The sequence below is a fragment of the Dipodomys merriami genome, unplaced genomic scaffold, assembly GCF_024711535.1.
Source record: "Dipodomys merriami isolate MVZ:Mamm:240054 unplaced genomic scaffold, mDipMer1.0.p SCAF_3, whole genome shotgun sequence".
Classification (NCBI taxonomy): Eukaryota; Metazoa; Chordata; class Mammalia; order Rodentia; family Heteromyidae; genus Dipodomys; species Dipodomys merriami.
This window is the reverse complement of record NW_027204492.1, coordinates 11,137,507-11,151,392: the sequence shown is the minus strand read 5'-3', so window position 1 is coordinate 11,151,392 and position 13,886 is coordinate 11,137,507. Positions and strand designations below refer to the sequence as shown.

At 36.0% G+C, this 13,886-nt stretch overlaps 1 protein-coding gene across 6 annotated transcripts in view; it reads right to left on the bottom strand.

The window, feature by feature from the left end:
* The window catches only part of Atp11c (ATPase phospholipid transporting 11C), a 150,328-nt gene that overhangs the window by 51,402 nt on the left and 85,040 nt on the right, over nt 1-13,886 (bottom strand). For all 6 annotated transcript variants that reach the window (XM_070039630.1, XM_070039629.1, XM_070039628.1 and 3 more), the window contains 6 exons: nt 11,984-12,087; nt 8,960-9,010; nt 7,607-7,671; nt 7,215-7,296; nt 6,456-6,606; nt 5,634-5,831 (listed from right to left, as the gene is read on the bottom strand). In XM_070039630.1, the coding sequence (XP_069895731.1) occupies nt 5,634-5,831; nt 6,456-6,606; nt 7,215-7,296; nt 7,607-7,671; nt 8,960-9,010; nt 11,984-12,087 (651 nt within the window). The remainder of the gene's footprint in view (nt 1-5,633; nt 5,832-6,455; nt 6,607-7,214; nt 7,297-7,606; nt 7,672-8,959; nt 9,011-11,983; nt 12,088-13,886) is intronic.

The window sequence follows — 13,886 nt, the reverse complement described above, 5'->3', positions numbered from 1 at the left end:
GGAAGGATTGGGGAGGGATGGGTAAGAATGGTTTAAGAGCTGACACTGATCAAGATGCATTCTATCAAAAATGTTGTGTTAAATGGAAACTTTTATACAACTAAAAATGAAAATAAACAAAACCAGAATGATAAATGTAAAAAAATAGTATTGCTTGTCTGAAGTAGACCTACTCAAATTAGAAGACTAATACAATGGAAAAAATATAGAAGACATATGTAGAATACTAACAGGAAGGCAAAATGTGACTATTTTACCATACTAAGATACCTTCAATTTAGTATTTTGATATATTTTGATGTATAGAAAACACAGTTAAAAAGTAAATTTTCTAGATGGGTGATGGTGGCTCATATTTGTCATCCTAGATACTCAGGAAACTGAGATCTGAGGGTCAAGATTCAAAGCCAGCCAGGGCAGGGAAACCCCTGAGACTGTTATCTCCAATTAACTACTAGAAAAGCCAGAAGTAGAGCCATGGTTCAAGTGGTAGAGTGCTAGAAAAGGATCAGGGACAGTGCCCATGCCCTGAGCTCAAGCCCCAGGCCTGGCAGAAAAAAAAGCTAATTTCCTAAGATTATACTGCCCATTTACACCTGGCTCTTTGTCTCACCTTACATGCTGGCATGTTCATAACACAATGGGAAAAAATTAATAGGAATTAAATTAGGATGTAAGCATTTTTTGAAAAAAAAAAACTGATGGTTGTTTCATTCCCCTTGAAAAGCACAATTTTCTATAAAAGTACTACACTAAACTAAAATGTATAACATAAGAACTACAGAATATATATACAGAAGAATGAAGTCTTAGGTTATTTAATTAGGAGACTCAAGTCAGTAGTAATAAAAGCCTAACAGAAATTCCTTCCCACATACTATGTATATTTTCAGATACTCCTCAAAAAAGTTTCCAAATTCTTTTAAAAAGTAGAGCTCATAATGATAGGTTCAAATATAATATATATACTCATAAATAATGGAAAATAAGCTAAGTTTTCCATAAAATAGACCATTTTGAACATTTCTATTTTATCTCAGTTTTTATCTCTTCTATTTATAACATCAGGCTTTTGGGAACCCACAATTTTATCATCCTTTTTTGGCAATTTATGCTTAAATAGTTAAAATTATGGGTTGACAGGGACAAGCACAAGATTAAGGTTTTTATTATGTAAGGGAGAAAGAAATGAACTTCAGCAGTAGTTGCTTTCTAATTATTTTTCAAAGCTTTTCATAGTAGCAGCACTGGCAGCACTGGCACAAATGGAGCATTCCAATCTTCTTTTTTTTCCCCCTATTAACCAGCCAAATTTGGATTCCTCCTTTATATTAATCCAAGTGGCATTACATATCATTTAAATTTTTCCAGTTTAAAAAAATCTTTTGAGCTGTGGCTCGAGTGGTAGAACACAAGCCTTGAGCAATAAAGCTCAGAAATAATGACCAGGCCTTGAGTACCAGCACCTAAAAGAATTCTTTGGAGCTTTTTAGCTTGATCAAAATTATTAACTTTCATTTTCATGTGAAGATTGTCTTTGGGTATTATTGCATTTGGGTATTACCCTACTCAAGATCTCTTTTAAAAGTATCTTAGATGGCAGCTTCAAAATACAATGTACAAAGGCTGGGAAGGTGGCTCAGCGGTAGAGCGATTGCCTTGCATGCATGAGGCCCCTTAGGTTCGATTCCTCAGCACCACATAAGCAGAAAAAGCCAGAAGTGGCGCTGTGGCTCCAGTGGTAGAGCGCTAGCCTTGAGCTAAAGAGCTGAGGGACAGCACCCAGACCCTCAGGCCCCATGTGCGCGCGCGCGTGCGCGCACACACACACACACACACACACACACACACACACACACACACGAGTTCAGGTCCCATGTGTGTACACACACACACACACACACACACACACACACACACACACACACACACACACACACACACACACACACACACTCTACAATTCCTTTGTCTTCAAGAAACAGTTTGGGTAGTCTAGTTCTGCAAACACTGAATCTCACAGATGGGGTGGCTATATTGTCTGAAGGTATAGAAAATACCTTTAAAAAGGGACTCAAATCAAGAGATGATAATGTCTCTGAGAGCTCAATTATACTAGATACCTAAAAAGATGGAGCAAGATATTCTCCTAAACAACTCAGGCTTTTGTGGCATAACAAGATTAAGAATAGAAGCCCTCATTGCCCAAAGGCTGTGGTATAAGTAGAAAGATCCAAACTTTTAACAATGGCATGATCTTCCCAGCCCCTATCCAGAAGCTACCAATCATCTCATTGGCAAACAAAAGAACCTCTTATCTCTATGAAAATTTCCAAAGGTTTTAAAATGTATGGCTGGAAACTGGGACTAAGATCAAATACATATTTAATGACATCACAGCCTACCCCAATAAACACTGGTCCATTACATCCTTTTGATACACAACTGAAATATACTGGTCTATTACTGCAATCCCATCAATCAATAATTAGTCTAGTCCATCACTGAAAATGCCTCCCAAGGGATATCGTTGCTAGAAAGTGATTTTAACCATAGGCTGAACCCATGAAACTGCAAGTCAAAATGGGTAAAAAAAAAATTTATCATATAGCTTAGCCTAAAGGAACATTTGGACTAAACAGTCTTAGCTCTACCTAGCAACTTGGTGATGGTGGTAATATATCTTCTTATTTTTTAGTTGTAGAATAATCTCTGCTACACAAGACAATAAAGATTAAAAGATTAAAAACAAAGCTCAATAAATGTTCTGTAAACTTTAAGGTACTATATAGATACTGTCATTGCAGTTCACCTGGTAAAAACCACACGGTACTAAATGGTTTCCATTGTCCCATAATCCTTATTTTATGATCACATTGCTATAATTAAGTCTGGTGTGTTTCCTTAAGTAGACAGTAAAATGTTTAGGGTTTCTTGCTTACAAGTATAACTTTAGTACTTAGCATGATAAAGAAACTGAATGAACAACCACTGGATTGAATTACTAGAATAAGAGTATATACTTAGATGATAAAGTCCAATAGGCATAGTCACAAGATTGAGAGGGGAATATGAAAAAGGAGACTAGTACCATAGTTTTTCAAGATAGACTGAAACTCTGGTTATATAAAGATTGGTACTTGATTATAAAAGACCCCATTACTTTCTAGCTGTCTATTTCCTTTTCATAAAAACGTTGTTCCTAACCATGTATTTCTGTCCCTTTTTTTGCTTAAATACTACTAGGTACTTTACTGTGCAGTACCAGAATTTGAACTTGGGGCGTCACACTTGCTAAGCAGGAGTTCTACCACTTGGGCACTCTGCAAGTTCCTTTTCATGATAGTGTCTTTTTCAAGACAGTGTCTTGATTTAATGCCTGGGTCAGCCTAGTTTGAAATCCTACTTATATCTCTGTTGGTTATTGAGGTGACAGTCTTACTATTGTAGCAAAGCTGTTCACAGGTGCACATAACCCTGCCTACTAAGATGGAGTATTACAAATTTTATGCCTGAACTTTTTATGTAATACCTTCATCTCTGCCTTCCAAGTAGGTAGGATTCAAGGTTCGATCCACTATGCCTAGCCCAATGGGTTATTTTTTGAAAAGGTTAAGTGAATGCTTGTCATGATCTTGATGGGAATGAACTGATACTGCTTTAAATTAACCAGAAAAAGCCCTATAAGTCTTAAATTATAACTTATCAGACAAAATTGATATCCTTATTTTTGGAAGTATAGGTCCATTGAATTTATTAAACAACCTAAAAATGATTTCAGTACTACTTTGCCTTTCCATTCAGATAGTATCTACACATAAAAGTAGGTAATATATAAATATTTAACTGAAGTGGTGGTCTTCTATTAAGTTAGTGATTTGGCCAAATGCCAACTCTGCCAGAAATTCAGAGTTCATTTGGAGAAAGGAATGGTAGCTGAAACAAAAACTAGAACTTCTTTTTCCATAATCACATTTACCAGATCATTACCCAATGCTCTACTTTACTATCTACATTCTTAATATAGTCTGTGTGTTAAGAATAAGACTGTATTCCCATAGGTAATATGGAATTAACTAAAGTGGATATCTGAGACAAAGCATTCTGAGTCCTATCAAGTGGAACACAGACCAGGCATCCTGTCTTTCTCTGGAGAGCACTGTGTCAACTATATAATAATGGGTATTTTATTTTCAGTATTAGTTAAAAGTTAGTCCTAGGCTAGCTATACTCAGCCTTGTTTATCCAGACAACTAGGAACTGAATCTAGAGCAGGAACATGTACTCAACATCCAAAGTGAGCTATTAACCAGCTATCAGGAAAAGGTTTACCAGAGATAGTTTGTAAACTCAATTTTTTTTTCCGTGCAAGTCTGCAAAAAAAACCTGACAGACTAGCATTGTTCTACTCAGCCATGTCCTCTGAATGCAAATTTGGGCTGGAAATCAGCTATGGCAGCTCAATTCACCAACTAAAGAATCTTCTGGGAACAATATCTAAGAGAAAAGCCACTAGCTTATTCATTTCTCATTCTACTCTAGGTGTCTCCAATATTTATGTGGAATACAGACTTAAAGGTCTCATCTACTAGTATTCTGGAGTCAGGTCTTAAAAAAAATATCTATCTGCAAAGTCCTTTCGCCCTTTCAACTGTAGTTGTCAAGAGAGTACTTTGCTTTAGGCAAAGGCTGTGAGAACAGCAGAAATAGAATGTGGGGTAGCAGCGGGAGTGCTAAACTCAGGGAGAGTGACTTTTGGAGTATAGATGCAAATCAGCACCATTTAAGACAAGTGTGAAGCCCTGTTTCATCCACACAGTTTCATTAGCTGAATTTGCATTTCGCAGCCACAAAAATGACATTTCCACAGCCTTGATATTCTAAATATCATGAGAATTAAATGCAAGCCAAAAAAATCCCCTTCGCTTATAAAGATCATTGTATGACACAGTAAATTCAGACAAAGGGAAAACCTTTGTCAGCACTAAGGAGAAAAGCACCTAAGAAGTCATGACTTGAATTGTATTTGGAGTATAACCCATTAGAAAATAAGTGTTCGTGGGTTACAAACAAGATCACACTCTTGGTTACATTGACATATGAAGCACAAGGCATTTTGAGTAATACATGCCATCCAATTTTACCTTCATTTAATTATTTTTTACTGAAGTAAACTATTCGACAGGCTAGGTCCATGTGCCATTTGATCAGAAATATACCAAGAAAATGTCCATAGGACAAGCCTGATGCATTCCGCTTATGGAACAACATTCATTTAGAAAAACAGCTCTTTTTACTACTCCCTATTCTATCAAAAAAGAATTACACAGTCATGAAAACTTCGTATTTCTTGTTCCAAAGCATTAACTCATAACCTAGAAACATTATTTGGTGAATTTTAGAGAAAATTTTTTTATCATTTAAATTTAATATATAAGCTGTATTCTTTTCAAAGAATGCCAGCAAAAGAAATGATGCTATAGCTACAAAAATATTGCCTTTTCTTACATGTCTCAATAAAATTATGTTCTTTGAATCCTATTTCCAAACATGAAGTGGTGATAAATTGGAAATATAAACCATAAAAATATTTTTAATGTGTTGACTTATAGTAAGCAAAATTATATTCTAACCTGACCAAGTTCTTCATTAAGGTCTGATGTGTTAACCAAGGCTCCTTCATTAATTTCTTCATCAAAAAAGTCCTTATCCCATGTAATGAAGAAAGAACCTAAGAATTTTTGCATTTCCACAGTGACATACATGGAGACAGGAATGATAAAATTGAATAGGACCATGAATGACAGGAAGTCGGTGAACATTTTCAAAACCTAAAATAAAAAAAGAGAATTCATATTAATTAGGTACAAAGCTCCAGATAAATATAAAGAAATGGTTAACTTTCTTTGTTCCAATGCTTTTCTTACTATATACAAACTTCTAAAAGACATTGTAGTGAAAACTGTCACATTATCTGAGAATATCCGAGAATGCTCTCAATTTTATCATTGTTCTCTCTATAATATATATATATATATATATATATATATATATATATATAATATATATGTATGTATGCCATATACTTACACTTCTTTAAGTTCTCTGCTCCCTCTACCTTTACACATGAGTATGTGGTCAAAATTTATATCTGGAGAGCCATTATGTTCCTACTATGACATCTCATAAGCTCATTTATAATAAAATGCCAGAGATCTTGTCAAATAGTTTCAAGTTCCAACTAAAGAGTTGAAAATAAGCATAGATGCCCAAAGTTTAAGAAAATAATTAAATCTAAAACTTACTGAAATTTTTTATGGCTTAGAGCCACCAAGCAACTGAAATTAAAACACAAAAGCTAACAAAATATGTAATTTCTCTCAGCCAGTGCTTCAGTAAGGGGTAGCTAGTCTACAAAGTCTGAGAGTTACAATTTCCAGTAGAAAACAATATACCTTCATTGTCTCCCGCTCTTTCTGAGTCTTTTGGTTATACCAAGGTTCATCATTGTATGGGTTACTTTGCCACACATACTTCAAAGTAGTGCATACTGCAGCTTTGGTCAGTAAGATGAATAAATATACAATTAGGAAGGCATTAATGGATCTGGAAAGTAAGACAGTATGGATTTTAAAACCATTTAATTACTGGATACCAACCAAATATGAAATGTTCAATTATCTAAACCTTCTACATGTAATATATGCAACTATAGCACAAATCTTTTATGTATATGCACCTCAGCTATCATAGCTGCAGAATCACGAATGGTCCCCAAAGTACAAAGGTAGGCCAGTTAAACATAGCTTTAGTAGGGTTTCTGTAAAGTGGCAAGGAAAAAGGTACATATATATCCAGGCAATCACCTACTCAACCTTTAGAGAAGTATAGTTTATCTCCCTATACTCTCCAGATATTACATGGTTAAGACTGAGAGTAGCAAAGCAACTGTGAAATACTCAAGGTTGGTGTAAGTCACTTATATCTGAGACCATTTCCTGGTTTGTAAAGCGGATAGACTAATATAAATTACTCCACAGAGCTGTTCAGATGATTAAGTCAAATCAGACCTATAAATCATTGAAAGCAATTTCTGGACCAAAACAAGTGTGCAAAATGGTAGCTGATGTAATTGACAAGTTTTTCTGTTATGGTTGTTATTTCGAACAATGGAGGGAAGAGAACTATTTCAAACCATTGTGGCACACACTAACTTTTCAACAGCAGAACGTTTCTGAGATTTTCCTTGGTAATTCAAAGCCATTTTGGTTTCCATTCCAGTGTAAACAGCAACTCCTAAGGAATAACAGAACAATATAATATAAACTAGATTATAAGAGAACTCTCTACCCATTTGGTTTTCTAAATCTAAGTCTACAAACAATTCCAAGTCCTTTTTAACTCTCCAGTTAATATGTCATTTATGATTTAATTTTACTTATATGAAGTATTTGTCCAATTTCATTTCTGCTTACCATCCATAAATTCCCAACATTTAAATATATTTAGAAGAAATGATACTATATCTGTCATGGTCACCTTTAAACATGCAGTATACATGCACAAGCTTTGCAAAATACATAAGTATATCTTAAATATTGTTCACCATATATTTTCTTGGTATTTTTTAGTGTAGCTCCTTTCAGAAGAAGATTTTCAGGACCCAAAGACCTACACAAAAAAAAAATGAGCAGCATTTATCCAAACATATACCATTATCAACTCTGAGATCAGGTCTTGCCATGACACACATTTATCTCCAAGGGGTTCAGAATGTATCTCTATTTCTACCATATGCTTATTCCCCAGGAGAGCTGAATGATCCCTCCCTCTGAAGTGACTTGCATTTCAGCACAGATGGAAGCACAGTACAGGAGTAGCCAGCAATATGCAGAGGTAAAGAAATGCACAGAGGGATCAAAAGATCGTGAATCATGGATAGCAGGACAAAAACAGGTCAGAGCAGCATGCAGTAAGAAGCAGAAACTTAAGGTCAAAGATAAAAGACTGGAAAGGCTGTACCAGTGGCTCACACCTGTAATCCTAGCTGTTCAGGAGGCTGAAATCTGAGGATCATAGTTCAAGCTAGCCCAAGCAGGAAAGTCCTTGAGACTCTTGTCTCCAATTAGCCACCAGAAAAAGCCAAAACTGGAGCTGTGGTTCAAGTGATAGAGCGCTCGCCTTGAGCAAAAAAGTTTCAAGACAGTGCCCAGGCGCTGAGTGCAAGCCCCAGGTTTGTGAGTACATGCCCACATAGTCACGCAGACACAAGGATGAGGACACACACACACACACACACACACACACACACACACACACACACACACACACACACACACACACACACACACACACACACACACACACACACACACACACACACACACGAAGGTAAATAGCAAGGTGGGGTAAAATGACATCTTTATAAAGAATAAATCCTCCTTTTGGGGAAACATTGGGCACACTAAATTTCATTAACTTCTTTTTAAGTGTGATTATAAAGGTTAAGAGGAAGGGTTGGGGTGATTAACTGGATGACAAAATAAACCATCTTTGCATGAATTATCTCAATATAAATGATTAGTAGGAGTTCATTTCCTTAGATCCAGGTATTTCTTCCAGAATTTTATCCACTGCCTAATCCTTCAGTTACATGACTTTAAACTACTGTTCTCTGGGTATGTTTCCAACCTTGTCATTTACTACACAAATAAGGAAAATAAATGCAATGGCTAGATCAGATTTGGCAATATTAATCAAGGATTTAGAGCTCTGCTCTTTTAGAAACCTTAAGTATTACTTCAAAAATCCCCTTTCTACCTTACCCCCTAATACAAAGACTCTACCACCACAAGATTAGTAACTTATTATCTTTATATCTTCTTCTATGAGGTATTTGGTTATTTTATGAGAATAAACCACCCTTTTCCCACAAGGATAGATTAAAAGAAAAACTAACCTGGCAACAGCCTCAAGACTATCACTATATATATTGATTCGTCCAACAAACCTGTAAAGAGAACATAATAGCAAGTATGTTTTCAATAGGTAGGTAAAATCCAAATACCACCAATATGGGACTGATTCACAAAAGAAATAATGGACAAGATTAAATTCTGAATGAACAGATTGGCGCCGGTGGCTCATTCCTGTAATCCTAGCTACTCAGGAGGCTGAGATCTGAGGATCGCAGTTCAAAGCCAGCCTGAGCAGGAAAGACTGTGAGACTCCTATCTCCAATAAACCACCAGAAAACCGGAAGTGGCACTGTAGCTCAAGTGGCAGAGCGCTCGCCTTGAGCTAAAGAGCTGAGGGACAGTGCCCAGGCCCAGAGTTCAAGCCCCATGACCGACCAGAAAAAAAAAAAAAAGATTCTGAATGAACAACAAAATGGTATTTCTGGAGGGAAAGCTAGGATGGAGCAATAACATATTAGTCTAATCTTCAGCACAATATTATGGATTAGAATAATGTAAACCAAGATTCTATAGTAATTTTGAAGTTCAGCTTGGCATTATGCAAGCACACAAGATTCCACTCTACACCATTATATGCACAATGGAATTTTTATTTTAGATTCATGCAAAGAAATGTTTACAGTGCAAAACCACAACATTCAAAAGATTTAGTTCAGTTCTTGAGCATACATTAGAATGATGGGAGGACTTAACAAACCACAGAGTTCTGGGTCCTATTCTTAAGCTTCTGATTCATGTTCCCAGGATATATTGGTATTGTGAGCCTCAGGACAACGTTTTGAATCACAGCATTAACCTCACAATGAATACTTGATTACAATCTTTGAACTGTCCAGTCTGTATTTTACAGCTGATCTCAATAATGACTTTGACACTACTATTCTATACAGCATTTCTGAATAACATGATAAAAAGGTCTAATACTCCCTTTAATAAAAATTTGATGTGTTTTATGATTTGTAGTACAGTGTTGTCATTATACAAAAACAGAAATATTTTCACACAAAATATAAAGGTGTGCTCCTTCATCAATTATATATTCATTGTGCTGGAACTTGGAACTGTACTGTGATGAAGATCCAGTAATAAGCAAAAACAGACAGACTGCTCTAAGAAAGGTAAGTGAGGAGGCAAATACACTGCAAGTGATTACATCTAAGGTGACAGAAGCACAAGGCAATCTGAAGTCATACGGCAAAGGGCTTCTTCAGTCTAGTCTAGAGAAATTAGACATAAATAATAAATAACCTTGTCTGTCTGCCCTAAAATTTTCCTTCATATTTAAGATAACTGAAATGAATGGGGTTTTTCTATAAATATAAAAAAGTGTGTATGCATATATAGCATAGATACATTTATATACACACATCCATATAAATATCTATTGATTTATATATGTAGATATATATGTACATATATATGTAGATATATTGATTATCTATTGATATATCTACCTATCTATAGATACATCTATCCATATCCTATTTCTTTGATTCCATAAACTGTGCACTCACATTTGCCTGTCATCTGTAAGCTTACCCTGTATTTATCTCCTTTGCTCACTGTGAGCTCTTTGAAGACATAGAATAGCTGTTGTACTTTGTGGCCCTTGTTCATAGGATCAAGATGGAAATAAAAGAAAAAGGAAAACAGGAAACAAGGAATGATGAGAAAGGAAGGCATTGTTTTCACAATGAGATTCCTCCCCTGTTAGGTCTTAGAGGAATCCACATCCAACAACTTGGTTCTACATTATGACCAACAGTATACGTCAACAAGATGATTAAGCCGGGCACTGGTGACTCACGCCTGTAATCCTAGCTACTCTGGAAGCAGAGATCTGAGGATCGCAGTTTAAAGCCAGCCCCAGAGGGAAAGTCCCTAAGAATCTTATGTCCAATTAACCACCAGACAACCAAAGTGGTGCTGTGGCACAAATGGTAGAGTACTAGCCTTGAGCTTAAGAGCTCAGGGAGAGCACCTAGGCTCATGACTGACCAAAAGAACAAACAACCCCCCCCAAAAAACCATGATGGTTAGTCTGAGCAAAGGATGCCATCTGAAATAGTGGAATAGAATGAAATTAATTAGGCCACATGGGGATAAAAACTATTATAGTGTCAGTACCATGCTCTAATCAGCTAAACTAACCAGTCTTAAAAAATCAAATGCCAAATTTTTACAATCTACAATGAATATTTTATATTTAGCACTCTTAAATTTATATATTATATTGTTGTATATATATTTTTATTTTTTGGGGGGTCCGGTCGTGGGGCCTGATCTCTGGGCCTGGGTGCTGTCCCTCAGCTCTTCAGTTCAAGGCTAGCGCTCTACTACTTGAGCCATAGTGCCACGTCCGGCTTTTTTCTTATGTGGTGCTGAGGGCCTCAGGCATGCAAGGCAAGTGCTCTACCACTGAACCACCTTCCCAGCCCCAGTTCTATGTATTCATATTTTATGTCATTAGCAAATGTATTCCAGAGAGCCAGGGTAGAGTGAAACAAAAGAAATTATACCATTTTACAGTTCTATCAACTATTTATTGTGAAGAAGAAACAACCTATTTGCAGTTCCTCAGTTCATTATGATAACTATAAGAAAGAATGCAGTGTTTAATAATTGCACATCCTCCAATCCTTTTTTTTTGCATTAATGTTGGATAGTGTGTAAAAGGGCTTATTCTTGTTTTAATTAACTCTGGGTATTCCATTAGTTTGATAGATCAGCCGTTTGGGATAACATAATTTTAAAAGTATGACAGATATCCAGTTTAGAAGTAACAAAAATAATAGAGAAAACCATGGGATGCCTGAATCTACAATTGATTTCTTAAGCTGGTAGTGAACAAGCCTGATTTGAGTCACTTCCCTGCCAAAAAGAGGAACAGCTCATAAAAACATACATGAGAGTAGGCTGGTAAGTAGTGGGTGTTTCTTTTGCAACACTGGTGGCAAAAAGAAGAGCCAACGGACAGGAGTAAAATGAAAGCTGGTTATTCTTACTTGTAGAGGTCAGGTTGAGGCTGTTCACATTCAATTGCTGCTCGGAGGTTTTCAATGGATTCAGCTGTACACAGTGCAATGGTATCTCGTACTGCATAATGTGTCTAGATGAAAGCAAAAGAAGCCAATACAAAAATAGTGCTTCTTTTCATAAATGTACAGACAACTGCTTCTATAAATATATGTATATATAAGTAAAAGATTTCAGCAGATTAGTACAAATATTGATGTACATATCTAACCAAATACATTGGATGGTAGTATCCTTAAATATATTACAAATAATTATAAAAGTCAATCTGTTGTAAAGGGATTTCAAAGATAAAAAAAAAAAAACCTAAAGCTCTTCTTGGTACTAAGAGTTCACAGTACTGTACTTGTAGCATGCATATAAAACCCCATGAAAATATAATACATTTATTCCTTTTACTATTTACAGAACTGAGATTTCTTATTTTGCCCACTGTAGTGTAGAGCAATGCCAATATATACACCTGAACTGAATAGAATAATTTTAGTCATAACTGCAAAAATTTTGCCAACAGTAACAAAAAATCATTAATAATTCCAATATACAAATGGCTACATTTTGTGGAGGGGTAAGAAAATGAGGTATCTTGTTAGAGAGAAATATTTTTTATTATTTATTATGTACTTGATTCATCCAAAACTCAAGCTCCAATGAACCCATTTACGAAGATCTAAACAAAAGTTAATGCAGACTTAAGGAGTACACTGCTTACACAGAAGGGAAGGCCTGTTGACACAGTCCTTGGAGAGTAAAATGGAACTGCCTGAGCTATATTTATATCAATCCATTGATTTTTGAAAATCTCACATTAATATAAAAAGAAAACTAACAAAAAATTTCCTTCCTCTAAACCTTGTTTTCATTATTAGGGAACATTTAGGTAGATTTGTTGTTGCTATTTTGACATTCCCCTAAAATATGACTCTTGCAATATTTTTGAAATACAGAATCAAAAAATATAGAACAGATAAAGTTGCTCTTTCACATACTGATTCCTCAACTTTAGAGGGAATAGAGAAGCCCTACAAGGATATACCCAGGGGGAGAACATTCTTATAATTACTGCTTAAAAGCAGCACAGAAGACACATCTTCACATTCTATGGAGGTCTAGATGAGAGGCAAGAAGTGTGCTAGAATGTACCAGAGAAATAAGTTATCACCTATGTTGAAAAAATTTAACGCTCTTAAAATTATTTCTAGTTAGCTGGGCGCTGGTGGCTCATGCCTGTAATCCTAGCTACTCAGGAGGCTGAGATCTGAGGATTGCGGTTCAAAGCCAGCCCGGGCAGGAGAGACCGTGAGACTCCTATCTCCAATAAACCACCAGAAAACCGGAAGTGGCGCTGTAGCTCAAGTGGTAGAGGGCTCGCCTTGAGCTGAAGAGCTGAGGGACAGCGCCCAGGCCCAGAGTTCAAGCCACACGACCAACACACACACACACACACACAAAATTCTAGTTGTACTGAAACAAACATTTGCTAAACTACACTCTAAAGGATCAAAAGAAGAAATAAAATTACCCCAAGTATGGTCTCCTATATCCCAGGAGTAATTTTTTAAATGTGTGTATATATGTATGATATATGCATATCCACATGACTTTTAGAATAAAAAACAAATGAACCTGCAAGGTTAAAGTAGATAGTCATTCTGTAATCATACTGTTTTAGCCTACCAATTATTCCTATTTTTAAATAAGCCTTGGGCCAAGTTATAGTCCCTGATTCACATGTGCTGGGCCTGAGGTTCAATCCCCAGGATTTCAAAAAGCCTAAGTAAAATGTTAAATTGATTGTGTCAATATCACATTTAAGTAGCGCTTTAAAACTGTGGTAGCTTTTGTTTGGTGTGTGCTGTTTTCCCCCACACA